The 26682-nt window shown below is 46.5% G+C and overlaps 2 protein-coding genes across 2 annotated transcripts; one reads left to right on the forward strand and one right to left on the reverse strand.

Moving 5' to 3' along the window:
- Positions 1 to 228: 228 nt before the first annotated feature.
- Positions 229 to 7396, forward strand: LOC308462442 (vomeronasal type-2 receptor 26-like; the record flags this gene model as incomplete). The annotated part of the gene is made up of 4 exons (XM_080980100.1): positions 229 to 390; positions 4639 to 4866; positions 5213 to 5339; positions 6498 to 7396. The coding sequence occupies 4 exons, from the start codon at positions 229 to 231 to the stop codon at positions 7394 to 7396; spliced, it is 1416 nt and encodes a 471-aa protein (XP_080836226.1).
- An 11835-nt stretch (positions 7397 to 19231) lies between these two features.
- On the reverse strand, positions 19232 to 26490 carry LOC308463165 (vomeronasal type-2 receptor 26-like). The gene is made up of 5 exons (XM_080981330.1): positions 25812 to 26490; positions 24410 to 24701; positions 21995 to 22088; positions 21453 to 21579; positions 19232 to 19375 (listed from the first exon to the last, which is right to left on the reverse strand). The coding sequence occupies exons 1-3, from the start codon at positions 26150 to 26152 to the stop codon at positions 22077 to 22079; spliced, it is 645 nt and encodes a 214-aa protein (XP_080837456.1). The 5' UTR covers positions 26153 to 26490; the 3' UTR covers positions 19232 to 19375; positions 21453 to 21579; positions 21995 to 22076.
- Positions 26491 to 26682: the final 192 nt, after the last annotated feature.

Below are 26682 nucleotides of genomic sequence, written 5' to 3' on the forward strand. Positions count from 1 at the left end.
TTGTCTGATTAAATAGCCAGTATCTCTCATTACAATTACCTGAGAAATAAATGCCAGCACTATTTTCTTTGGTTAATAGTCAACCATTCCCATTGCAGTTCCGTGCCAAAGAACTACCAGCATATTCTGGCCTTGGTTTTTGCCATCAAAGAGATTAATGAGAACCCCCAAATCCTTCCAAATATATCCTTGGGATTCCACATTCTCAACAGCTACTATGTAGCAAGAATGACTTATAAGGCCACCTTGAACCTGCTTACCAGACAGTATAGGCTTGTTCCCAACTTCCAGTGTGATGCCCGGAGCAACCTCATTGCTCTCATTGGGGCGCTGGCTTCTGAAACTTCTGCCAATGTGGCCACCATTTCTGCCATCTACAGGATTCCACAGGTGAGACCCAAGCATGGAGATATGGGCATTTTAGAAGGATAACTGATATTGTAATGCTCTATAGTCCATGTGATTAATTGTTATATATTTCTTTTCAGCTTACATATGGGTCAATTTCCCCAGTGCAGGATGACAAAGTCCTGTTCTCTTCCTTGTACAAGATGGTTCCACATGAAGCCCATCAGTACAAGGGGGTTGTCCGATTACTTCACCATTTCAGGTGGACATGGATTGGGCTTGTTGCTGTAGATGATGACAATGGGGATCAGTTTTTGCAAACAATGGAGTCAATGTTATCCCAAAACGGCATCTGTTGTGCCTTCATATTTAGAACAGCAAAGAGGACTTATATGGAAGAGTTGATAGACATGGTTTTAAGACAGCTGGACAAATATCAAGTTTTAACGGATGGAAAAACCAATGCATGTGTTGTATATGGAGAAAATCCCTCCCTCCAAGTTTTAAGAATGTTACTGTTTTTTGCAACAATGCATGGATTGCCACCTGTGTGTAAAGTCTGGATTGTTACATCCCAATGGGATTTCCCTTCAATATCAATTCAAAGGCTTTGGGATATAGAAAGCTTCCATGGCGCCCTATCCTTCACAGTTCATTCAAAGGAGCCCCCTGGATTCCAGACATTTGTTGGGAGCATAAAACCCTTTTGGGCAAAAGGAGATGGTTTCATTCAGAATTTCTGGGAGCAGGCATTCAGCTGCTCATTAAGAGATTCCACTGGGAATGTGGAAAGCATGGAGGCCTGCACAGGCCAAGAGAAGTTGGAGAGCCTTCTTCATACTTTCTTTGAAATGCGTATGACCGGCCACAGCTACAATATCTACAATGCTGCTTATGCTGTGGCGCATGCTTTGCATGCCACGTATATGTTCGCATCCAAATATGAAATATTAGTAAAAGGAGAGAGGGCAGCATTTCACTATATACAGCCATGGCAGGTATGAATGAATGAATTTATTAATACGGTCACAGACCAGCATCAACACACACAATATCACAGATCACCAAAAAAAAAAAAAAAAAACAAAACAAAACAAAACAAAAAACAGAAATACAGAGGACAATATGAATATAACAAGGATTTAAATATAAAAAATTAAAATTAATTATTAGCGTGCCCCCTGTAATTAACATTTAGGGGTTTGGTCATTATGGGATACCACTTGCTTCCTGCGATTAATTGCAGACGCACAGAATTTGGCTACATTTAATGTAGTCTTGGGATTCTTGTCCTCTAGCAGTAGTTTTAAACTATGGTGTTCCGATTCTTTCCTGGACTTTTGCAAAACAGGTGTAATAAAAGTCAAACGTATATCCTCATAAAGACGACAACGTAATAGTACATGTGAAGCAGTTTCAACTTCCAACGAGCCACAAGGGGAGACCTGTGCTGTGTATGGTTTACCCTCAAATCTGCCCTGAAGTAAGGCAGAAGGGAGAACGTTGAATCTGGCGAGGGTAAAAGACCGTCTGTATTTGGGTACCTGAAGACCTGACAGATAGTTAGCTGGAGAGAAACCTCTCCCATGGTCCCTTATTGCTGGATGTTTGATCATTTCGCTCATGTGGCATTGTAATTCTACGTCCCAGATACGCTGGCGAATTGTAGTCCTAGCTTTCTCGAAGCCTGTCGCTATCAGGGTCTGCTGTGGGATCCCCAAGCCTTTAAGCTTTTCCAGCAGTGTAGCTTTCCATTTGGATTGGTAGGTATCTAATAAAGTTAAAGGTGCCAGCCCAACCAGGAAGAAAATAAGCTTTAGCCAATAGTGGATCTTCAATATCCATATCCGAGTACTGATAGGAATTTGCCCAACCTCCAAACGGACTGCTATGTTGGATACGCAAGAGGGGATCCCCAGCAGGCAGCGGAAAAACTTAGTTTGGAATGCCTCTAAGAGAGTAAGGTTTTTAAAGCTGCAGATCTGGGATCCATATAACAATTGTGATAGTATTTTGGCAGCAAAGACCTGGGAGGAGCCATGGCAGGTAATTCCACCTCTTTGCTGAGATCTAGTGACTGTGTCATAAAACAAAACATATTGCACTCAGGCTGTACTGAACTGATGAATGCAATTTCTCATGTGTTTTACCCAAATGGAATCTGGCTGTTTCCTTTTGGTGGTTGGAGTCGGGGTGGAGAAATGACTATATTTGTAGAAGATAATTGGAATGAACAACAACCGATTTCCCCCATTTCCCAGGTACCTGTGGTTTTCTGAATCTATGTGCCCATTAAAAAGATGGATTCCTCCTTAGGCCCTGACTGGGGGCCACCATAATATTAGGCAACAGTTGAGTATCTACAGAAAATAATCCACATGTACAGAGTCAGCAGATCGTTCCTTCGGCAGGTTAGGAAGGATGCAATACAATCAAATAATCCTCCTATAAGGGAACAGTGGGCTAAACATCTAAGGTAAAAATAATAATACCTTATAAAAAAAACAAAAAACCAACAACAACCCAAACCCAAATGTGCTTAATTTTAAAGTAGATGCAAAGATTTAAGGGCACCCATCCCAGTGTTTTATTTTGCATTTTGAGGGGAGTCCTATGTGCGTCTCATCAGAAGTTCATGGAATGAGACTTACTGCCATATAAACCTGACCAGGAGCTTGTAAAGAGGAGGGTGAGACTGTTTCTTTAGGATTCAGGCTGGTTTCTTGTCTGAGCTGTTTGGAGGCTCGATTGTGAGCTGGTTTGTGGCTCTTGGTGTGCTTGGCTGCATGCTCTGCTAACGCACATGATCTGAGAGGAAGCCGGGCTGCATGAAGAAGTGGGCAAGGAGTTCTCTGCCAGCAGCAGTTCTCCTTAGCTGCTTGCAGACTCTGGGAGCTCGTGAACTTGTAACCAGGGGTGTTTGTGAGGGCATTTAGCAAGAGAGTTTGAGGGGAGGCTTGTCTCACCATGTGCTTAGAACCAAGAGACATGGAGGTTGCAATGACCTGCAGTCCCTGTGCCATGTTTGCCTTCCTGCCTGAAAATGTGCAAAACTACACCTGAAGCAAGTGCAGGCTGCTCATCTTGCTGTAAGAGAAGATATGATAGCTTGATGCTCACATATCCACACTTCAAGTCATCAGGTAAAATGAGGAATTCATTGATAAAACAGAGTGGACTGTCCTGGGACAGTGACACAGGGGGTGCCCCTTGGGAGGAGAAAGATCACCCAGTGCAGGAGGTGAATCCCTGGAAGAATGTGAGGTCATGTCAGTGTGACAAAGGTAGCATCCCAGCAGCCATGGGAGGTTGCCAATAGCTCTACTCAGGAAAAGCAGGGTTCTCCAATGAAGGGGAAGCAGAAGGTTCCCCACTGCAGGGTGTCCTGATCCTTGCATTAGAGTTGGCTCCTATGGTGTACAGAGGAGAATGTGGGGGTAGTAGGGGACCCCCTACTGACGGGGACAAAAACAGCAGTATAGAGAGATAACAGGAAGTCCCACGAAGTGCGCTGTCTCTTAGGTGCAAAGATGCACGACATGACAGAGAAGTTGCCACACCTTACAAAGACAGACCACACTCCCCTTCTTTCTGATTAACGGGGGTAAAAACCAGGGGTGCAACTTGAATACACTATTAGGGGGGCAGGTAAGCCCAGCCCCACATAACTGATCACAAGATGTGGCACATGTACACCATTTGACTGGCAATGCCCATCAACTTTGAGAGGTCTGACCCCCTCAAATATTTTATTGCAGGGACTGAAGGGACCTCGGCCCCTAGGAGTTGGCCCCTATGGTACAAGCAGTACTGCCAGATACAGCCTTCAACATATAGCAAGGAACTAGGAGACTCAGGGTAAGAAGCTGAAGGGCTTAGAGGCACAGGTGGTTTTTTCATCACTCCTTCCTGTTGAAGGTTGTGGCTCAGGAAAAGAGGGGGAAATACTGGAAGTAAACCACTGGCTGGACAGGTGGTGTTATCAGGAAAGATTTGGCTTCTTAGACCTGGCCTCCACTTCCTTGAGGAAGGACATCTGGCAAGAGATTGATTGCACCTCACAGCAGTTGGCCAGAATGTGTTTGCTAAGAGTCTCATGAACTTGATCAAGAGAGCTTTAAATTAAATATTGAGGGGGAAAGAGACAATATTACAGACTGTGGGGGAATACCTGGTACTGGGGAGAATAGCTTCATCTGACACCATCTGACACAAGTCCACTCCATCTTTAGAGAAGCATAGAACTCAGTAACTCACATTCTCACCGTGTTTTATTGTCTTTCACCAAAGCTCCATGGCTTTCTAAAGAACACCATGTTCAACAACAGTGTTGGAGAGAGTGTATATTTTGATACAAATCAAGAATTAATTGTAGATTTTGATGTTACAAATTGGGTTACTCTCCCTAATGGATCATTTGACAGAGTCAAAATTGGAAGACTGGATCCTCAGGCTCCAGCAGGCAAGGAGTTAACTATTAATGATGACCAACTTGTGTGGCATAGAAGCTTCAACCAGGTGAGACAAAACTCCAGCTGCATGAATGAATAAAATGAATGGAAATAATTCCTATTTTGCCAGTGTAGAGTTCTGCCTGTTCAATTCTCCTGGGTAGCATTACGTTTGCAGACATTTGATTTCATACATTCATCCTTGAAAAATGCCATCTTTTTTAACTCTTAAGAGATCACTTCTGAAATAAGCTGGATTAAATGCCACAATGTGCCAATTATTTCATGAACTGATTTGGGAAACCAAGTCAGGACTCCTTCCTGAACCCACTTTGTCCCCTAAGAAAATGTTTCCAAGCTCAGGGCATGAGTGAGGAAATTATGCTTATCTTACTGGTCACATTTCTGGACAGGTTGTGCCTCTTTCTGTGTGCAATGACAACTGCTATCCTGGCTACAGCAGGAAAAAGAAGGAGGGAGAGAAATTTTGCTGCTATAATTGTGCACCATGTCCAGAAGGGATGATCTCTAACCAGAAAGGTAGGAGCCACAGTCAGTCAACAACTAGCTCTGGTCTAAGCACCTGTCTTTGGGAGTTTTCTGATTGGCAGAATGAGCAGGTGAGAGCTTTTGCACCATCTGGAGGCTGACATCATTGTGTAGACATTTTCTACAGAGTAAGTAGTTGCTAAAGGGTTTAAAGAGAGAGAGACTGCAAAACTGGGCAAAAAGTAACAAAATGAATTTCAGTAGGAACAAATGTAATCTTCAACTTTAGATACAGTAAGCACAGGTTCCTATGTTCCTAGTCCCCATCTAGTATTTTCATAACATGCAAAATAATAATACCTATCATTTATAGAAAAGCTTTTGGTTTTTCATTGCACCGCACACATTATTCTAGAACCTTAATACAAGTGGCCAGTAGCCTAAGTTCAGGCGGGTGGGTGGAGTCTGAAAGGAGAGAAGACAGGAATAAATGGAGAGGAGGAAAAGTCAAAGCTGGTGGAGCGGCAGAAATAGGGGGCTGATGGACAAAAACTTTCCACTGAAGAGATTGGTTAGCATGAATATAAAACTTTAAAGGCTGAATTTTCTAATTTTGCATACCAGGCAATTGTAATGGACAAACACATGGTGCTCTTTCTCCTTTTAATATTATTACCGTATTTCACCACATAATGGTCATCACTGCATAATAGTCGCACCCCCTTTCTTTGCTCCCTAAAATCAGTTCCAGAGCATTCAGCGCATAATAGTGGCAGGACATCCTCAGCGCGCTTTCTCTGTGCCAGCCAAAGGCACAAGGGTAGTGGGCGGGGGGCGGGGGCGGGAGTTGCCATGAGCAACATAAACAGAAGTCCGTTCATGAATAAAAAATGTTTCCTCACATAATGGTCGTGCCTCAGGTTCTTCCTCACATAATTGTCGCACCCCCCTTTTTTGTAAAGAAAAACCAGCATGAAAAATGTGACCATTATGTGGTGAAATACTGTCTTCCCACAGCACTCTTTTGGGAGGGAGGGAGAATCCTAAAGCTGGGTGAAAATTTTGCCAAAACACACATACTGTAGAAAATAAATGAGAGTTATCAGTTCTGAATCAAATATTTCCTGGCTTATAGGTGCTTCTAATCTGCTCAAATTCAGTTACTCCTTGAATCAGCTGAAACATTTCTATGTGCCATCCTTTTTTCAGACATGGATGTTTGTTTCATATGTCCAGAAGACCAATATCCCAACCAGGATAAAAACCAATGCATTCCCCGGATTCTAAGCTACCTCTCTTACAAAGAACCTTTAGGAATCTTCCTCACAATGTTGGCTGTTTCATTCTCTGTGATCACAGTTTTAATACTTGCAGTCTTTAGGAAGCACCAAGACACTCCCATGGTCAAAGCCAACAACCGGACCCTCACCTACGTTCTCCTCATCTCCCTCCTTCTTTGCTTCCTCTGCTCTTTGCTCTTCATTGGGCAGCCTGGAAAGGCAACCTGTCTTCTCCGACAAATGGCTTTTGGCATTGTTTTCTCCTTGTCCGTGTCCACTGTTTTGGCAAAAACCATCACTGTGGTTCTAGCATTCATAGCAAACAAACCAGGATCCAGGATGAGGAAATGGGTGGGGAAAAGACTGGCATATGGTATTGTTCTTACTGGCTCATTGATTGAAGTGGCCATTTGCACGGTTTGGCTGGCTCATTCTCCTCCATTCCCCGATGCAGACATGCACTCTGTGAATGGGGAAATCATCATGGAATGCAATGAGGGCTCCGCTTCCATGTTCTACTCTGTCCTGGGATACATGGGCTTCCTGGGCATTGCCAGTTTCACCGTGGCTTTCTTTGCCAGGAAGTTACCTGACAGTTTCAATGAAGCCAAATTCATCACCTTCAGCATGTTGGTGTTTTGCAGTGTGTGGCTGTCCTTTGTTCCAGCATACCTGAGCTCGAAAGGAAAATACATGGTAGCTGTGGAGATCTTCTCCATCTTGTCCTCCAGTGCTGGGTTGCTGGGTTCTATTTTCTTCCCCAAATGCTATATCATTATTCTGAGGCCTGAGCTGAACAGAAAAGAACATTTAATAAGGAGATCGTAGTTGTTGTTGTTTAAGTGGCATTGTCTCTGTATTCTTCATTAATACATAACGTAGTTCACCAGACAAGGCAAATTAACCATGGAGATCATTACATCTTTGAGTGACACCAGTTCTTCATGCGCTGAAAAAATAATAATATTGTTATTATATTGTCAGGGGTTCAGGGACAGAGGCACAGGGTAGGCAGGAGATGGAGAGCGATGGGGATGAATCCCAGGACAGCGAGGAAGAGGATGACAATGACTCTAGAGATTCCATGAGTCTTTCCAGTGAATCAGAGGATTCCCAGAAGGGGGCGCCGGTGGTCAAGCCCAGGGGAGCCCCAGGGGGACTTGTCAGGAGCAGGGGGCCAGCGGGGGATCCCAAAGTGGCAGCTGGGCGTCAGGACCAGCCTCCCCGCCAGAGTGCAGCGAAGGGGGTGGAGGTTCCAGTGTATCAGGGGAGGCGGCTCCGGCAGTAGAGAAAGGAGGGAGGTCGGAGCAAGCCACCCTCCCGGAAGGGGAGGGGAGTAGTGAAGGGAGTAGCGTAGCTGTCAAAAGGAAAGTTAGAGGTTGGGGGCGCGCGCCAAGTTCAAATGTAGAGGCGCGCGGAAGTACAGGGAGCCCGGAGGAGGGGCCAGGTCCCAAAGCCCGCAGGAGGGGGCAAGAGCAGTCTGATTCCGCGTCGGAGGAATCCAGGAGGGGCGAAACCCCAGCGGGCAGAAAGACCCTGCGGAAAAGGAAAGAGAGAAAGAGGTGGAGCAGCGCAAGCCTCTTAAACTGGTGCAGGGGAGGGACGGATTCAGAAGGGACTTCAGCGGTCTAAGCCTAGCAGACGTAGGGCTGCGCGCCTCGGATCTGAAGCAAACAATGAACTGCAATAAACACTTTTGTATATAAGAAAAGAAAGGCGTTGGTCTTTTGTGAGCTGAGACTTGAGGCAGCCCTGACAGTAAGTCCCTTCTCAAAAAAACTGCAAAAAATTTTTTTTTGCAAAGCTCACGAAGTTTGGCAGACATGACTACTGAGGAGCAGATAACGACCCTGCAAAACGCAGTCGCTGAACTCTCCGTTGCAGTACGGGTCTCTCAGAAGACAGTTGCCGAAGCAGAAGCGCGATGCCAGGATCTGCAAGCCAGGTGGGATCAGGCGTGCAAACAGGGGTTCCCGGGGTCCAGATCAGAGGGAATCGCTCTCGGACGGAGGGGGGGCAATTTAGTAGCCCACTTCGATGGGAACCTGAAGCATTATCCCAATTTCAGAGCAGACGTCCTATACGCGCTGCATTTGCTTCGAAAAGACTTCAAAGATGAGGAGGAGAAAGTAGGCTTTATTGTGTCCCATTTGCATGGGGAAGCTAGAACCTGGTTACGCAATTTGTGGCGCGAAGATGGTCTTGCCCGCAGGGACTCTGATGAATTTATCAAAGCCATGGACGCTTGCTTCCAATCTACCGTTGACGTTGATGTGGCGCGCCAGGAGATGCATGGATTGCGGCAGGGCAAGGCTACAGTGCGTCAGTACCATTCTCGCTTTTTTGCATTGCTGAATGTGCTGGGCTGGGAAAAGGACTCCCTGGCAGTGAGAGACTTGTTTTGGGAGGGGCTTCATGGCTCAGTAAAAGATGAGCTGGCTAGGGGAGACAGACCTCAAACCCTAGCAGACGTCGTCCAGAGGGCACTCACGATAGGGGTGCGCCACGAAGAACGCCCTTGGCACAGTGAGGAGGGGCGTCACGTCCGCCCACCAGCTAGAGCGCCTCCTTTTCTTCTTCCCAGGGACCTGGGACGTACAAATCCCTCGCCTATGCTGAAGGGAGGGGAGGAGCCAATGGAGCTGGGTCGTGCAAAGGCTCAGTCAGCTGCCGGAGCCTCAGCGTCCGGAGCAGTCAAGGCGAAGCCTCCTAGAGGGACCAGGAAGTGTTACATCTGTGACAGTCCACAGCACATGGCTAAAGAGTGTCCCCAGAGGCTCCAGAAGCACACTGCAGCCTTAGCAACAGTAACAGGGGAAGAGTTCCAAGGAGAACAGTTTCAGGGAAACGAGAATGCCTGGATGGAAGCAGAGATGCTGGGGCTCCACCAGGCAAGTCAGTGAAGCAGTCCCCAGCGCTTTTGCAGCCTACAGACCCCTTACCACCCAAGCCAGTGGTGCAGCTCACTGCTACTCTCCAGCTACCTAATGGACTCACCCTGGAAGTCCCCATTACGATTGACTCAGGGAGCAACGCAGACTTCGTGGGGATGCAGTTCATCAAGCAGCATCGCATAGCGCTACTACCAGCCACGCTGCCTCTGAACGTCGTCACGGTAGATGGCAGAAAGTTGCTGGGTGGGCAAGTGGTACAACAGACGCCACCCATGCTGCTGAAAATTGGGAATCATCGCGAGGTCATCAGTTTCAATGTCACCCAACTGTCAGACACGCCTATAGTGTTAGGCATGAGTTGGCTGGATAGACACAGCCCATCATTAGCGTGGTACCAGCGGCAGCTCACCTTTGGCTCGTCCTACTGCGCACAACATTGCATCCAGACAGGCCAGGAGGAGGAGGGCCAGGAGGAAGGGCAGCAGTTGCATCTAGGCATGGTGCAGGCAGTGCCCCACAAGTACAAGGGGTTTTTGGAGGTCTTCTGTGAAAAGGAAGCTGACCAATTACCACCCCACCGCCCCTACGACTGTGCAATTGACCTCTTACCAGGGGCGACGCTGCCGACTGCGAAGCTGTATTCCATGTCTGAAGATGAGATGCAGGAACTCCGGGAGTTCATAGATCACAATTTGAAGCGGGGATTCATCCGAGAATCCAAGGCCGTGGGGGGCAGTCCTGTGTTTTTCGTGAAGAAGAAGGACACGCCCCCAAAAAGGCTCATTGTGGACTATAGGGCCATCAACTCGATGACAAAGCCCAAGGCCTTCCCCATGCCCAAGATTGACGACCTGCTCGCGACGGTGAGGAAGGGGAGGATCTTCACCAAGTTGGATCTACGCGGAGCATACAATCTAATACGCATGAGGGAAGGTGACGAGTGGAAGACGGCCATGTTCACGCCGCTGGGCACCTATGAATACAGAGTTATGCCGTTTGGTCTCCAAAATGGCTCCCACTGTTTCCAAGCATTCATGCACCACGTGCTAGCAGGACTCCTCTACAAGAAGTGCGTATGCTTCCTCGACGACATTCTGATCTTCTCAGAATCGCAGGAGACTCACGAGAGAGACGTAAAGGAGGTCCTGCAGAGGCTACGGGAGCACAGGCTCTACGCCAAACTGGAGAAGTGCCAGTTCGACGTGACGGAGGTGGATTTCCTGGGCTACCGGCTGTCCGACAAGGGACTAGCCATGGACAGCGCCAAAGTCCGCGCGGTGTTGGACTGGAATAGTCCGCGCAATCGGAAGGAGGTCCAGAGGTTCGTCGGTTTCGCCAACTTTTACCGCAAGTTCATCAGGGGTTTCGCGAAAGAGACGGCAGCTATCACGGATACCCTCAGTTCCAAGAAGAAAAAGTTCACCTGGACGGACCAGGCGGAGCAGTCCTTCAGGAGACTTAAGAGTCTCTTCGCGTCCGAAGACCAGCTGCTACACGTGAATCCCGGCAGGCCCATGCGGGTTGAGACTGACGCTTCTGACAGAGCAGTGGGGGCCGTCCTCTTGCAGGAAGATCCGCAAGGGAACTGGAGGCCCTGCGCTTTCTATTCCCGGAAGCTCAGCAAGTCGGAACAGAACTACACCATCTGGGACAGGGAGTTGTGGGCCATCCACACGGCTTTCAAGGCGTGGCGGCACTTCCTTATCGGAGCCAAGCACACCGTGCAGGTCCGCACGGACCACAAGAACCTAGAGTATTGGCGCACGGCGAAGCTCCAGAGCCAGAGGCACATGAGATGGGCGGAGTTCTTTGCGGATTTCGATTTCCGGATAGAGTATATCCTGGGAGACAACAACGTCATAGCGGATGCGCTCTCCAGGAAACCGCAGTATCTCGAGGAAGCGGCACCAGTGGCAGCCAGGCACATTTTCGCACCGCAAGCGTGGGCGTGCGCTTCCGCCGCCGTGGACCTGGACGCGGTACGACGCGCGCTACAGACGGATCCATTCGCACAATCCAAGATGGAGGAGGTGCGAAGAGGGACAGCAAAGGACGGCGAATTCCAGATACGCGACGGTCTGCTGACCCGCAAAGGTGCTCTCTACGTGCCCGGAGACGATCTCCGCGCGAAGGTTTTACAGCAGTTACACGACGCACCCAGCGCGGGTCACTTCGGCAAAGAAAAGACGGCGGACTTAGTAGCCAGAGACTTTTGGTGGCCCCAGAAGCGGGGAGAGGTCGCGGATTACGTCGCCAGGTGTGACATTTGTCAGAGGTCCAAGCCAGTGCACAAGAAGCCAGCGGGATTGCTGGAACCGCTGGAGACGCCACTACAGCCATGGGAACGGGTGGCGCTGGACTTTGTTACTGATCTGCCCAGTTCGCGGGGCAAGACGGCGGTGCTTGTGGTTGTAGACCTGTTCACCAAGATGGCGCACTTCATTCCTTGCGCAAAGGTGGCAACAGCGGAACAGACCGCCAAGCTGTTCATAGACCACGTGTTCCGGGTGCACGGCTTACCGCGGTCCATCCTGTCCGACCGGGGTCGCCAATTCATTTCCAGTTTCTCGCAGAAGCTCCTGGGCATCCTGAATGTCAAGATCAACTTAGCGTCGGCGAGACACCCGCAAACCAACGGCCAAGCGGAGAGGGTCAACGCCATCATGCAGCAGTACCTGCGATGTTACGCCAATCAAAAGCCTGCAACTTGGGTGGACTACTTGCCGATGGCCGAGTTTGCCTACAACAACACGAAGCACGCATCAACGGGGGTGACACCGTTCTTCGCCAACAATGGGCGACATCCCAGAACCTTCCCGGCGTTGGAGACAACGACGCAGGGGGAGTCGCAGGGAGCTGAGCATTTAGCAGCAGAATTGCAGGAGGTCCACGAGGAGCTACGACGGCACTTGGAACTAGCTAAACACGCCTACAAAGTGCAGGCAGACAGGCACAGGAGGGCAGGAGAAGACATCCAGGTGGGGGACTGGGTATGGTTAGCAGCCCAGGCGGTACTGGCCAAGTCGTTAGCTAAGAAGAAGCTAGGACACAAACAGTTAGGGCCATACCAAGTTGAGGGCAGGATCAATCCCGTAGCTTTTCGGTTGACCCTCCCAGAAGGTTCCCGAATGCACCCGGTCTTTCATAGGTCGGTGCTTACACCATACAAGGCCCCACACAGATTTCAGGAGCCAGGGACGGCACCAGACCCACGTAGAGAGTCACCGGGGGGGGGGAGTCACCGAGGACCCCGACACTCAACGAGGTCACGGAAATTCTGGACTCGAGATGGGGGGAGGAGGGAGTGGAATACCTCCTCGCCAGGGAAGGTACCCCGGCCAGCGCCAACAGTTGGGTGCCAGATTATGCTCTGGAGGAACCTCTTCTTAAAGACGAGTTCCATGCACTCTTCCCACACAGGCCCATGCCAGAGGAGTATTTTGACGACTGGCTTTTTACGCCCACACTTTCAGGCAGCACCTTCCGGGGGTTCTCCTCCGCAGAGGAGACCACGCCGGAATCGAGCCCTCCAAGGGGATCGTGCTCGGGGGTGGACACGGACCGCTCTTATTGGTGGGACGATCAACCAGAAGTGGGGTGGCGAAGGGGGCCTTGGCAAGCAGCATCGCCTGAAGTAACAGGGGGAGGGAAGGGTTTGGATGTGTTGGGGGAGGACCCCGGTTTCGAGCACGCATACACTGAACTGGAAGCAGAGGAGATCGACGTCGATGAACTGTATCCAGCGTCTACCCCCGCTACAACGGAGCTCCCGGAACCTGCGCCCGAGCAGCGGGAGGGGGGAAGGGGGGGCTTCGAGGGGGGGGATGGATGTCAGGGGTTCAGGGACAGAGGCACAGGGTAGGCAGGAGATGGAGAGCGATGGGGATGAATCCCAGGACAGCGAGGAAGAGGATGACAATGACGCTAGAGATTCCATGAGTCTTTCCAGCGAATCAGAGGATTCCCAGAAGGGGGCGCCGGTGGTCAAGCCCAGGGGAGCCCCAGGGGGGACTTGTCAGGAGCAGGGGGCCAGCGGGGGATCCCAAAGTGGCAGCTGGGCGTCAGGACCAGCCTCCCCGCCAGAGTGCAGCGAAGGGGGTGGAGGTTCCAGTTTATCAGGGGAGGCGGCTCCGGCAGTAGAGAAAGGAGGGAGGTCGGAGCAAGCCACCCTCCCGGAAGGGGAGGGGAGTAGTGAAGGGAGTAGCGTAGCTGTCAAAAGGAAAGTTAGAGGTTGGGGGCGCGCGCCAAGTTCAAATGTAGAGGCGCGCGGAAGTACAGGGAGCCCGGAGGAGGGGCCAGGTCCCAAAGCCCGCAGGAGGGGGCAAGAGCAGTCTGATTCCGCGTCGGAGGAATCCAGGAGGGGCGAAACCCCAGCGGGCAGAAAGACCCTGCGGAAAAGGAAAGAGAGAAAGAGGTGGAGCAGCGCAAGCCTCTTAAACTGGTGCAGGGCAGGGACAGATTCAGAAGGGACTTCAGCGGTCTAAGCCTAGCAGACGTAGGGCTGCGCGCCTCGGATCTGAAGCAAACAATGAACTGCAATAAACACTTTTGTATATAAGAAAAGAAAGGCGTTGGTCTTTTGTGAGCTGAGACTTGAGGCAGCCCTGACATATATTAATGTAGAAAAGGTTCGTCTGAGAGTTTCTTTCATCTGTAAAATAAAGCTTTAACACATTAACCTTTGCAAAATAATATTTCTCAAAAGCACATTCTAGAGTTAAGATATTTGTTCACAGAATCTAAGACAGATTCCGAGCCAATTGCAGACATGGGCAAAATTTGGTCCAATGAGGGACAGGCATCCATATCAGATGAGGACAGAGCTGATATCTCAGACATAAGAGCTTAACTTGAGTTTCATTTCAACCAGCAATGAAGACTAAATTGTGCATATCGATGCCTATCTGAATGTGCCATTGTATCTCATGAAATTCACAAGTAGAAGGCTGCTTCCACTTACAACCCTCCCTTACTGGATTGGGAGAGAAATAGCCTTTGCTGGTTTAAATACCTCATACTATGCTGAAACCTATTCCCAAATTTCCTGGTTTTATGAGTCATCTGTGAAAATGTCTCCTGTCTTCTCCTCATTACTGTTTATAGTTTTCTCCTTGTAATTTCCCTTTTTAATTCAGAGCATTTCCACATACTTCATGTGAACAAACTTGGGTTTGGTTCTGAAAGTATACCAAAGAGGGGGTCACAAGGATCTTGGCTCATAACAACTCTTTGCAAATTCTGGTTTGTAGTCCCTTACCGATAATGATAACAGTAATTTATTACTTGTGCCCAGCCCATCTGACTGGGTTCCCCAAGCCACTCTGGGTGGCTTCCAACAGAATATAAGAGAATACACAATACATCAAACATTAAAAGCTTCCTGATCCAGGTTTGCCTTCAGATGTTTATGGAAGGTCATATAAATGCTTATCTCTTTGACTTCTGATGGGAGGGCACCACTACGCATAAGGCCCCACGCCGGGTTCCCTAACTTCATTTCTTGCAGTGAGGGAACCGCCAGAAGGCTCACAGAGCTGGACCTCCAGGCTGAATGGACCTGTCCAGGCTGAATGAAGGAGACACTCCTTCAGGTATCCAGGGCTGAGGCCATTTAGGGCTTTAAAGGTCAGCACCAACACTTTGAATTGTGCTTGATCTTTCAGGGCCAATGTTATATGGTCCCAGTCACCAGTCTGGCTACCACATTCTGGATTAGTTGCAGTTTCCGAGTCACCTTCAAAGGTAGTGTAGTGGTGTTAGGAAATCTGAGCAAGGAAAACTTTGGTTCAAGTTAAAGAAGGGCATTGTGGGGGAACCAAACACTAGAGAATTCTGGGGGATGTGTATCTGTTTCTTTAAATGCAGACTTCTTGTCTCTGGAAGTGTGAATAAGTTATCTTCTGCATCTGCCGGAAGGAGGCTCATAGTTGATTTGTAGTCTTGACACCTGGCTATCTAAGATACCATTTCTGTGTGAACAGGATCATCAAGCCTTATTACAACAAGAAGGTGGATCTGGTGTGTGTCTGAGAATAAGGGAGGATGCCCTTTCATCTTCAAGGTCTTGGGATAAACAGGATTCAGCTGCCAATTTCTCTAACAAGCTGAGTTATCGCCTTTCTGTGTAACCATTGGAGATTTCTTAATTAAACGAAAGAACTGATTGGTCTTTGAGTTGGGATACACATGAGTTCCCAGGGGATAAAACCTTAGGGAACCGATTTGCCCTTCGCAGCAGTCCGCCTCACCTATTCTACATTACTACGCAAGACCTTTGTTATGTAGAGAGGGCCTGTCCTGATGCCCGGGGATGCGGAATCAGTCGAGAGCCTTACGAACTGCTCTAAGTCTTCTTTTGTTCTTGTTGTGAGTATGTTTTGTAGCAAGTGATATTATACAATGTTTTATATTTTCTGTTTGAAACTTGTAAGAGATGTGCCAACTTTTATGTTTAAATAATCTTGTTTTTTAATAAATTCTGGAAAAAAGGACTTTTCCCTGCTTCTGTCTTTTGTGTCTTCTGCTAGGGAAGCTAAACCGGCACCTGACCACTTAGTCACCTACCAGACATGTTGGGGTTCTGTCTGTGTCACGGTAAAGTGACGCAGGGTGGGGCAGCCTGGTAGCGCTGAAGAGTAATCTCCTTCCTTAGGTTACTTTTCTGAGCTGTTCTAAGATAAGGAAGTGGTGGCAGCAACTACTGTTTTTGTTTGTTTCCTGTTCTGAAAAAGAGCTTCTGCGTACTCCTCTCAACGGGGTCTTGCCGGACTTGGGGGGGGGGGAGGTGGGGGAGTGCGCACGAATGCTACAGGTAGCCACAGGTAGAGAGCATTGCATTAGTCCAAGAGGCAGATAAACAAAGCATGTACCGCTCTGGTGAGACTGTGCACAGATGATAGGGTCTCAGCCGGTATATCAGATGGAGTTAGGTAGACAGCCACCCTGGGCAGAGAATCCACCTGTGTCTCCAGGACACTTCTTTTGTTCTACTAGAACTTAATATCAGATCACCCATGTCCAGAAAGGCAAATGCCAGATCTAAGGCATGTCCATGGCTATGAGTAGGGCCAGACTGATTCAGGGACCAGCCCCATGGAGGCCATGCTTTCATTGAAGACCCGAGCGGCCCCTTGTAAGGCTGTGTCGGAATGGATGTTAAAATCCCCTAGGACCACCAGGGTAGGTGTCTCTAAGAGAACATCTGACACAAGCACTTGCACAGTGTATCCTTGGTGCAGTGGTGAGGGTGGTACACAAGTAGCAATCCAGTACTGCCCCTATTATCCAGCTTCCATAACATGCACTAAGAAAACTGGGTCTCCCTAATAGGATGCCTGGTGAAAACTAATGACATATTAAACATCACTGCAACCCCTGTTTCCCATCTACATGACCTAGGTTGCTGGAAGGTTATCCAACTTCCAAGTAAAAACCAGAACACCCCAAAATTGTTGAGCTTTTTTCTACGAAAAAGGTCATTATCAAGAGTATACAAAAACTTCATGACACATAATTTGAATTTTTTTTAAAAAATGTTTTGATTAATTTTCATTTTTCACATCACACATAAAACAGCATAACTCACAACACATCTTTTTTTTAAAATGATATTTATTAAAGTTTCAAAAAATACAAAGCATACAGAATACAAAAAAAGAGTAAAGTTTTTAAATTATAACAAAAAAGTAAAGAATAAAAAAGAAACATACAAAATAAAACAGTTAAAAAGACATTGATTTTCCAAACCTATCTTCCCTACACTTATTTCCCCGGACCTCCTCATACCTCCCTTTTTTGTATTCCAGTTCAGTTTGTTAGTTCAGCAAATCCTTACCATTGAACTTTTACCCAGTTGTAATCCTTTTTTCATATCTCTTAAAGCATTACAGCTAAACACCTCTTAGTTTCTATCCAACATCCTTCTAAGATTCCTTAATTTTGCAATATTTCTGTAAACAGTCTTTAAATTTCTTCCAGTCTTCTTTCACCGACTCTTCTCCCTGGTCTCGGATTCTGCCAGTCATTTCCGCCAATTCCATGTAGTCAATCACCTTCATCTGCCATTCTTCCAAAGTGGGTAGATCTTGTGTCTTCCAGTACTTTGCGATGAGTATTCTTGCTGCTGTTGTAGCATACATAAAAAAGGTTCTGTCCTTCTTTGGCACCAATTGGCCGACAATGCCCAGAAGAAAGGCCTCTGGTTTCTTCAGAAAGGTATATTTAAATACCTTTTTCAGTTCATTATATATCATTTCCCAGAAAGCCTTGATCTTTGGGCACGTCCACCAAAGGTGAAAGAATGTACCTTCTGTTTCTTTACATTTCCAACATTTATTATCGGGCAAATGATAAATTTTTGCAAGCTTGACTGGGGTCATGTACCACCTGTATATCATTTTCATCATAACTCACAACACATCAACCACATTGCAAACATAATTTTAAATGTCTATTTTTAATCCACTGGAATTATGTTATGTTATGTTATGTTATGTTATGTTATGTTATGTTATGTTATGTTATGTTATGTTATGTTTGTTATGTTTATGTTTATGTTTATGTTTTGTTTATGTTTTGTTTGTTTTGTTTATGTTTTGGTTATGTTATGTTATGTTATGTTATGTTATGTTATGTTTATGTTATGTTGTTATGTTATTATAAATATACCACCCTTCCTCTCAAGGGAGCCCAAGGTGGCAAAGAACAAGTGATAAAACAATAAAACCTCATATGGGGATCAAACCTACAACCTTTCCTTTATCAGCACCATGCTCTAATCATCTAATTGATATTTAATTGAAACATTTTCATTTATAAAGGAATAAAATGATAAAAGAAAAGAAAAGAAATGTGGAGAGAGAAAAGAGAGACCAAGAGAGAGAGACATTTAATACGTGCAATGTAATACATTAAGTAAAGTCAATTTCACAGCTATAGGTTTTAGATGGTAGCAGTGTGTTGCCAGTGTCCCATATTTTCTGCTTGACCCACACTTCTAGGCACACGTCCAAGTGTCTTTCCACTTTCCCGACTCCTTCCTCAGAGAAAACCCACTCTTTAGTGCTAAATCAGAGCAAACGTCAATCCAGAAAAAACCCAGATTGCTGTTTGCTCTGATTGACTGCTAAAGCACATTTATATCCTTCTGATGAATATTGTGTGGCAAAGATATAAATTTGTGTTAAAATTTATATTACATATGAACAAAACACTCATAACAACATCAGAACTAATTCTGAATCACTTAAACCAAAATGCCTTCAAAGAAGAACTTTAGAAATTTGACTTGTCTAAGGATGTAATTGGGACGCAGGTGGCACTGTGGGTTAAACCACAGAGCCTAGGACTTGCCAATCAGAAGGTCGGTGGTTCGAATCCCTGCGACAGGATGAGCTCCCGTTGCTCGGTCCTAGCTCCTGCCAACCTAGCAGTTTGAAAGCACACCAGCGCAAGTAAATAAATAGGTACCGCTCCGGGGGGGAAGGTAAACAGCGTTTCCATGCGCTGCTCTGGTTCATCAGAAGCAGCTTAGTCATGCTGGCCACATGACCCGGAAGCTGTACGCCGGCTCCCTCGGCCAATAAAGCGAGATGAGCGCCGCAACCCCAGAGTCGGCCATGACTGGACCTAATGGTCAGGGGTCCCTTTACCTTTACTTTTTAAGGATGTAATTATGTCCCTGATCAATTGAATTTTATTACAGCAGAATACAGGGACCAGCTTCTACTGTTTACTTTTCTTTATTAAATGTTCCTTGTTGTTCAGCTCGGGCCTAAGGATAATGATGTAGCAATTAGGGGGAAAAATGCAACCCAGCAATCCAGCACTGGAGCATAAGATGGAGAAGATCTCCACTGCCACCATGTATTTCCCTTTGGTGCTCAGGTAGGATGGAATAAAGGACAGCCACACACTGCAAAACACCAACATGCTGAAAGTGATGAACTTGGCTTCAATGAAACTGCCAGGCAACTTCCTGGCAAAATAAGCTACAGTTAAGCTGGCAATAGCCAGGAAGCCCATGTATCCCAAGACGCAGTAAAACATGGAAGCTGATCCCTCATTACATTGCACGATGATTTCCTCTTTCAGGGAGTTCATGTCCTTATCTGGGAATGGGGGAGAAGTATGTTGGGATACTGCCAGGGAGATAAAGTCCATCATGGCCCCCAAGCCGGCTGCCGGACGATCCATCAACCTCCCGTAGTCACGCAGTATCAACAATTAGTGACATGAGTTTCTAGAAAAAGCTTGCCACATTCCAGAGCTCATGCACACTCTATCAGCAGATAATGCACAGCCAAAGTCGCACTCAGGAGAACATTATTTACAAGTTTATTCAGCGTTGATCAGAACACAGAAAAACATGACTGCCTGCTTTAGTGTCTACGACACACAGAGAGAAAACGAAAGCAATAGCAAACATAAACATCCTGTGAACAGGACATGCGCAGACTCTGACTCACAAAGCCTGCTCCCTTTTAAGGTGGAACGGAAATATCCTAACAAAGTAATCAGCCAAACCATGCAAATGACTGCTTGAATATATGAGCCAGAAAGGACAATGGAATTGGCCAGTCCTTTCCCCACCCACTGTCTCATTCTGGATCCTGGTTTTGTGGCCATGAATGTCAGAACCACCGTGATGGTTTTTGCCAAAACAGAAGAAAGGGAAAGAGAGAAGATCATGCCAAAAGCCATTTGTCGGAGAAGGCAGGTTGCCTTTCCAGGCTGTCCAATGAAGAGGAAGGAGCAGAGGAAGCAAAGCAGGAGGGAAATGAGGAGAACGTAGGTGAGAGTCCGGTTCTTGGCTTTGACTATCGGCGTGTCCTTGTACTTCATGAAAGTTCCAAGTACTAAAGTTGTGATCAAAGAGAAAGAAAAAGCCAGCAGAGTCAGGGTGATTCCTAAAGGTTCTTTGTAGGAGAGGTATGTGTAAAACTTGGGAATGCAATGATTTTGGTTGTAGTTTGGATACTGATCTGCTTTACATTTGATACAGGTATCCATATCTGAAAAATAAAGGAAAGGTGCTTAAATATTTCAAGACTTTGATTCATGTACAGTCGTATCTCTGGTTGCGGATGGGATCCGTTCCAGAGGTCCGGTCAGATCCAGAGGTTTCTGCAACCTTCTGTGCATGCGTTTGTGGCAAAACCTGGTCAAATACCTCTGGGTTTGCCGCTTTCACATCCAGAAGTTTATGTAACCAGAGGGTTACATAACCGGAGGTACTACTGTATTCTATAGTGATCAACCCAACCCTCCATGGACAGGATTTGACCACTGGGTGGGAGGACACAAGAAAGCACAGAAAACTTTTCCAACAAGAAGACATAGGTACTTCATCTGCCATTTATTTCCCCTTCCAGCAAAGCTCCATTCCCCAAATACAAAGCAATTGTAACAGAACTAAATAAAACTGACTCGCACTTTCTTTGTCGGCCAATCCAATGCATCTTTGTTCCAAAGATCCCTCACTGGTCAAATAAGTAACAACAAGGGGAGGCAGTTAAAAAGGAAGCTAGCTGGCAAACCCCCTGTCTAGCTCTCAGCAGAACGTGGCCTGCTTGGTAGCTGAGTAGGTGGCTTTCCAAAGAAACATATCTGGGCATGCTCAGAACTGAAGAATGAGTCTGATTTGTCTTACTAGGACTTCAGATTCAATGCCCAGTCTCCATGGGTAATGTTAATTTGTGTTGGATGCCAATTCTGAACTGCAGGACCTAGTCTATTGAAGTACGTGACAGAACCGAGAATTCCCTCAAACCAGTGTAGAAAAGGAAGGTATCACGGCATGTCCAGTGCTCTGTCTAGCTATGGCACTAACTACATTTTGTTTTGCCGAAATGGGTAGGTAATGACTTCTTCTCCCCATTCTGTAAAAAGCTTCAGCTGTTCATTCTGCATATCAAGCAACTTTAGAAGACAGAGACTCAACAAGGCCTGATCTCCACCCCCAACAAGTTGGCATCTATTGCATTTCCTACCCATCTGCATGGAGACCATCCCTTCTGGACATGGAGCACAATCATAGCAGCAGAATTTCTCTCCCTCCTTCTTTTTCCTGCTGTAACCAGGATAGCAGTTGTCATTGCACACAGAAAGAGGCACAACCTGCCCAGAAATGCAGCAAACGAGATTAGCATCAAGAAGCTTACATTTATCCTCCTGCCCTACCCTAAACGTGGGAATATTTTTCTTAGGTGAAAATTTGCTTCAGAGAGGAAACCCTGACTTAATTGTTTCCAGAAATTAATTCATGAAGAAGACACTGAATTGTTGGCGAGGTCAGGACTTTGAAATGTGTTGATGAGGTTGTTTACTCAGATCTACCCAGGAAATGTGGTGTACTTCAAGTGAAAATGCAGAGCAACATTTTCCCCAGTTTGTTTTGACAAGAAGGGGGGGGGGGGGTGTGGTTTGAAAATGCCACCCTTCTCAGGAGAATTAACCACTTGAGGGCAGGTAGAAAACTGAACTCACAAATATGCAACTGTTTTCCATTCTCGCGCATGTTCTAGCATCTCACCTGGTTAAAGCTTCTATGCCACACTATTTGGTCCTCATTAATGGTTAACTCTTTCCCCTGCGGAGCCAGTGGGTCCAGTCTTCTAACTTTGAGCCTAACAAAAGAACCGTTGGAGAAGGTGACCCAGTTTGTGACATCAAAATCTGCAAGTAGTTCTCTATGCTTATCAAAATGTACGGTCTCTCCAACACTGTTGTTGAACACAATCTTCCTGATAAAACGATGGAGCTTAAGTGAAAGAGAAAATGAAGCCTAGTAAGGATAAAATGGTGTTATAGATCAGGGGATGAGGTTCCCCCTAAACCCTAGGAATGAATAAATGCTAGGATTTTGATTAACTGGGATATGGATTAAGACACCAACTGCAGAGCTGTGGCAGACAGGGAATTCCTGGGCTGCCTGGCCAAGGAAACCATAGAGAGCCATTGAGGGCCCATTGAGGGTCATTGCCAGAGCAAGAGGACTTCTCCTCTGCCGTGGGGTGTGAAGAGAGACAGGGGTTTCTGGGAGGACGAAGGAGGGAGACGGGCTGAGATCCATCTTTGGAGGGTCTGACTGCAGGCAGGTTTGCTGCTCCCTCTTGGAATGACTTGGAATGACTAAGATTTGGACTCCCTCCAGGCAGACTTAAGGTGTAAAGAGGGGGAATAAAGCATATTTCTCAAAGCCTGACAGTCTCTGCTGTGTCTTCTACTCTCCAAAGGGACACAGACCCCATGGGCTCTTGCAACCGATTGGCAGAAGGAGGGGCAGGCGCCCAGCTTTTGTAGCCATATGGAAACCTCCACAGTCATCCTTTTAAAAGGTCTTTGTTTCCAGGACTGGATTGTTCTTGCTCAAGAATGTATTTGAATCCGTGACTAATTTCACTGATTCAGCATATTTCCTTGGAATTAAATCTGATTGAACTCCATGGGGTTGACTTCTGATCAGATATGCAGAGGATTGTACTTTTAATATCTGATATACACCAACACCAAATGGCATGCAACACTATGTAAAGTTTTGCTCCACTTTTCAATAAATCATCTTTGAGGCTTTGGAAGGCATTATATAAAAGTTAATGAAATCCAAACATAAAATTCATTTTTTGTAGTGGTTCGGGTTTAGTAATAGAGTTGCATAGATCAGCACATTGTGGCATCATAGTAATAATGAAGGAGTTTGAATTCACCTCGGGAGACACACTTTATTTTCTCTCAAGCCACACGGATGCCAGCAGCAAAAGGAATGTGGATATCCCCCTGTATTATAGCTAAAGCTAAACAGTTTATCTCAGTGGTTTTCAACCCATGTGCCGTGGCACCCTGGGGTGCCTTGAATGATGGTCAGGGGTGCCACGGGCAACACTGGCCTCTGTTCCCCTTCCTTCCTTCCTTCCTTCCTTCCTTCCTTCCTTCCTTCCTTCCTTCCTTCCTTCCTTCCTTCCCTCCTCTGATGCCCTCTCATGTCTCTGCCTCCCAAAGGCTTGCACAGCTGTTTATTGCAGCAGCCCTGGCTACAAGCTCCACAGGTGAATGTTCCCTCTGGGAGGCACCTCTCTTTGGGGTGGGGGGCAGCTCAGAGACCAGGGATGGCAGCACCAGCTGCCCGGAGGACTCCTAAGGAGAGGGGAGAGGGGGTTGAGGAAACACTGCACAAGGGAGGGTGTTGGAAAAAGGGTGAGAGGCTGCCAGCTCTGCAGGCAAGGGGTGCAGAGCTGGAGTCTCCTTCTTTGGAGGTCTTTAAGCAGAGGCTTGACAACCATATGTCAGGAGTGCTCTGATGGTGTTTCCTGCTTGGCAGGGGGTTGGACTCGATGGCCCTTGTGGTCTCTTCCAACTCTATGATTCTATGATTCTATGGGTGACCCAAGTGGGCTTCAGAGCCCCACAGGGGAACCACGGAAAGAAAGCTGTTGGTTAAGGGAGCCATGGATTTGATACAGCTATTGATGAGTTTGTTATAATATTTCTCAAAACTGGCATGGCTGGATCTTCTCCATATACAAAACATGCACTGACTTTTCTATCTTGAAGAAGTGGGTATTTTCCCAGTTGTGCTAATACCATGTTTATCAGCTCTTCCATAAATGTCCTCTTTGCTGTCCGCAGTATGAAGGCATAGCAGATGCCATTCTGATCAAGCAATGGAACCACTGTGTGCAAAAACCTGTCCCCATTGTCATCATCCACAGCAAAGAGCCCAATCCATGTCCATCTGAAATGGTGAAGGAGCCTGACTACCCCAATGTACTGGTGGGCTTCCTTTGGAACCATCTGATATAAGGAAGAAAACAATGTTTTGTCATCCTGCACTGGGGTAAATGATCCATATGTGAGCTGAAAGGAAGGAGGGTGTGTTGTATGGATTAAAAGAATGCAAAAATATGAGCCATTGTTGGAAAATGCCCATAAATCAATGAATATGTCTCACCTGTGGGATCTTGTAGGTGGCAAAAATGCTAGCCATGTTGGCAGAGGTTTCCGTAGCAAGTCCGCCAATGACAGCTATCAGTTTACTCTGAATATCACACTTGTAGTTGGGAACAAACCTGTGTTGTGTGGAAAGGAGGCTCAGGCTGGCTTTGTATGTCTTCCTTGCCACATAGTAGCTGTTGAGGATGTGGAAGCCCAAAGAGATGTTGGGTAGGATTTGGGGATTCTCATTGATCTCTTTGACAGCAAGCAGCAAAGCCAGGATGTGCTGGTAGTTCTTAGGAACGGACCTGGAATGAGAGTTACTGTCTGTTTCATGAGGCAAAGGAAAGGCCATTTCTTGCTTTCATTGTTACACCTCTGACTACGCTCATGGTTGAGCTGGAACTTTAAAAAGTCTGAAAATGCTGGGATATAGAATACAGTTATTGCAGGATATAATCTATTAGCAGGTCCTTTTAGATGAAATATAAAAGAAGATTGCTTAAAACACTTTTTCCTCTGTATGAAAAGATTCTGAGTAAAGAGTCATTGCCTACTACATTACGGGGAACTAATACAGTAGATCTAGACCAGGGGTGGCTAACCTGCATCATGGTGCCAGGATCTAGCCCAGCATACTGTGGAATGTTGTCTGAAAGGCAAAGGCATATCTTGATTACAGCATCACACCACCAACTACTTTCATGATTGAGCTGAAGTTTAAAACATTATGAAGACATGAAGATAAGGGTTAGATAGGGAAAGGATTAACGAAATATGGAAATAAGTGTCTGAAAATGGTTGTAGCTCCATGGTAGAGAATATGCTCTGCAACGTAGAATTTGCTTTCCATATCAGGCCAGCGTTTCTGCCTCCATTCTGTGTGACTGGACCTGCACTCAGTCAGGGAACATTGCTGGGGTGAAAACTACAAAATACTAGCTGAGAGTAGCTGAGACTCCTGCCTTGCAGGGAGGTTGGAATAGATGACCATTGGGTCCCTTCCAGCTGTAAGATTCTATGATTCTCATATATTACAGTATTGTACAATATAATCTTATGAAATGAATCATTTCTTTTTTAAAAAACACCCATATGGACTGATGTGAATGGAAGAGATAGCTGAAGCTAAAGGCAAGAGTCAACTAATGGTTGACTGGTGTCTCAAAGACTCACTAAGGTCACGATTCACTGTTCTAGAGATATCTTGTTCTAGAGATATCTCAGAAGCTCCATTCACATCCATCAGCCTTGGGCACGAAAATTCTCATAAGAGGCAGGCAGAATAATTGTTCAGCACTCGTAACTGCTGGAATACAGCTTTCCTCACACTGAAAAGTGAATCTTACTAATGAAGCATCAAACCACATTATAGTCTAAGGTAACAGAAGACATGGGGGAAATAAAGGGTTCCTTACACAGGTTCACCAATGGACATCCGCGTGGGCACTTCTGTGAACGAGGGACTGTCTTGAAAGAGGAAGACCTGAGAAACAATCTCTCCAATGACAAAATCACCCGGCTGATAATATTTGTGAGGTATAGGCAGAGGATCGTCATATATGCTGCAATTAATAGAATGCACCTTGCCCACGCTATAAGGGAGCATGACAAGAAGCAGCACGATTGCTGCTGTGATCCTGGAGAGCAAATGTGTCCTCAGGACGGAGACGACCACAGTTTGCATTCTCCCCTTGATGCATTCTCTGGAAGCATGAGTTTCGTTGCAGGCTTTCATGAATGGCGGAGGACTCAGCATGTACAGATTGAAAGCCTGGTCTCCACACCGAGACCCTTTCAAATGGGCAAAAATGTTCCAATCCCCGCCTTGCAAAATATGGAAGTAGCAGAAGAATGACCAGTATGAAAAGTATTACAAAACACTAGTCCAAAATAACATGGGGGGCACTAAGATGTATGTGCCTAGATTGGAGATGTGTTATCTTCAAACTGGATGGTTAGCTGCAAAAAAAGACGGAATGGGGCACATAATTACTCACTGTGCAGTCTTTTTGTTTTAGATCATAGCAGAATCAGCTGGCCAAAGCACACCCTAACATATAAGGGAGAAATGATTGGGCAAAAGACCGAGCACTTTGTAACCCCAGCACCATTTATGAACAACATGCGGAGTTTATAGTATTTCCACATGCTGTTATTGTTGATCTTGTTAGTGGACTCTGGAAATCTACTGAGATTCAGGAAGGAAAGCAGTAATTTTGACAATGATTTGTGAGATAATCACATCCTCAGCGGATTGGTAACTTTTGAGGTGTCACAATAAGGCGA

The sequence above is a fragment of the Podarcis pityusensis genome (assembly GCF_964106645.2).
Source record: "Podarcis pityusensis genome assembly, chromosome: 14".
Taxonomy (NCBI): domain Eukaryota; kingdom Metazoa; phylum Chordata; class Lepidosauria; order Squamata; family Lacertidae; genus Podarcis; species Podarcis pityusensis.

Bases quoted from the DNA above. Each gene is read 5' to 3' on its own strand.
- LOC308463165 (XM_080981330.1), bottom strand. From the start codon at position 26,152: ATGCTGAGTCCTCCGCCATTCATGAAAGCCTGCAACGAAACTCATGCT. The intron at 24,702-25,811 runs GTAAGGAACCCT...CTCTCATTCCAG, and splicing joins ATGTCCATTGGTGAACCTGT to GTCCGTTCCTAAGAACTACC.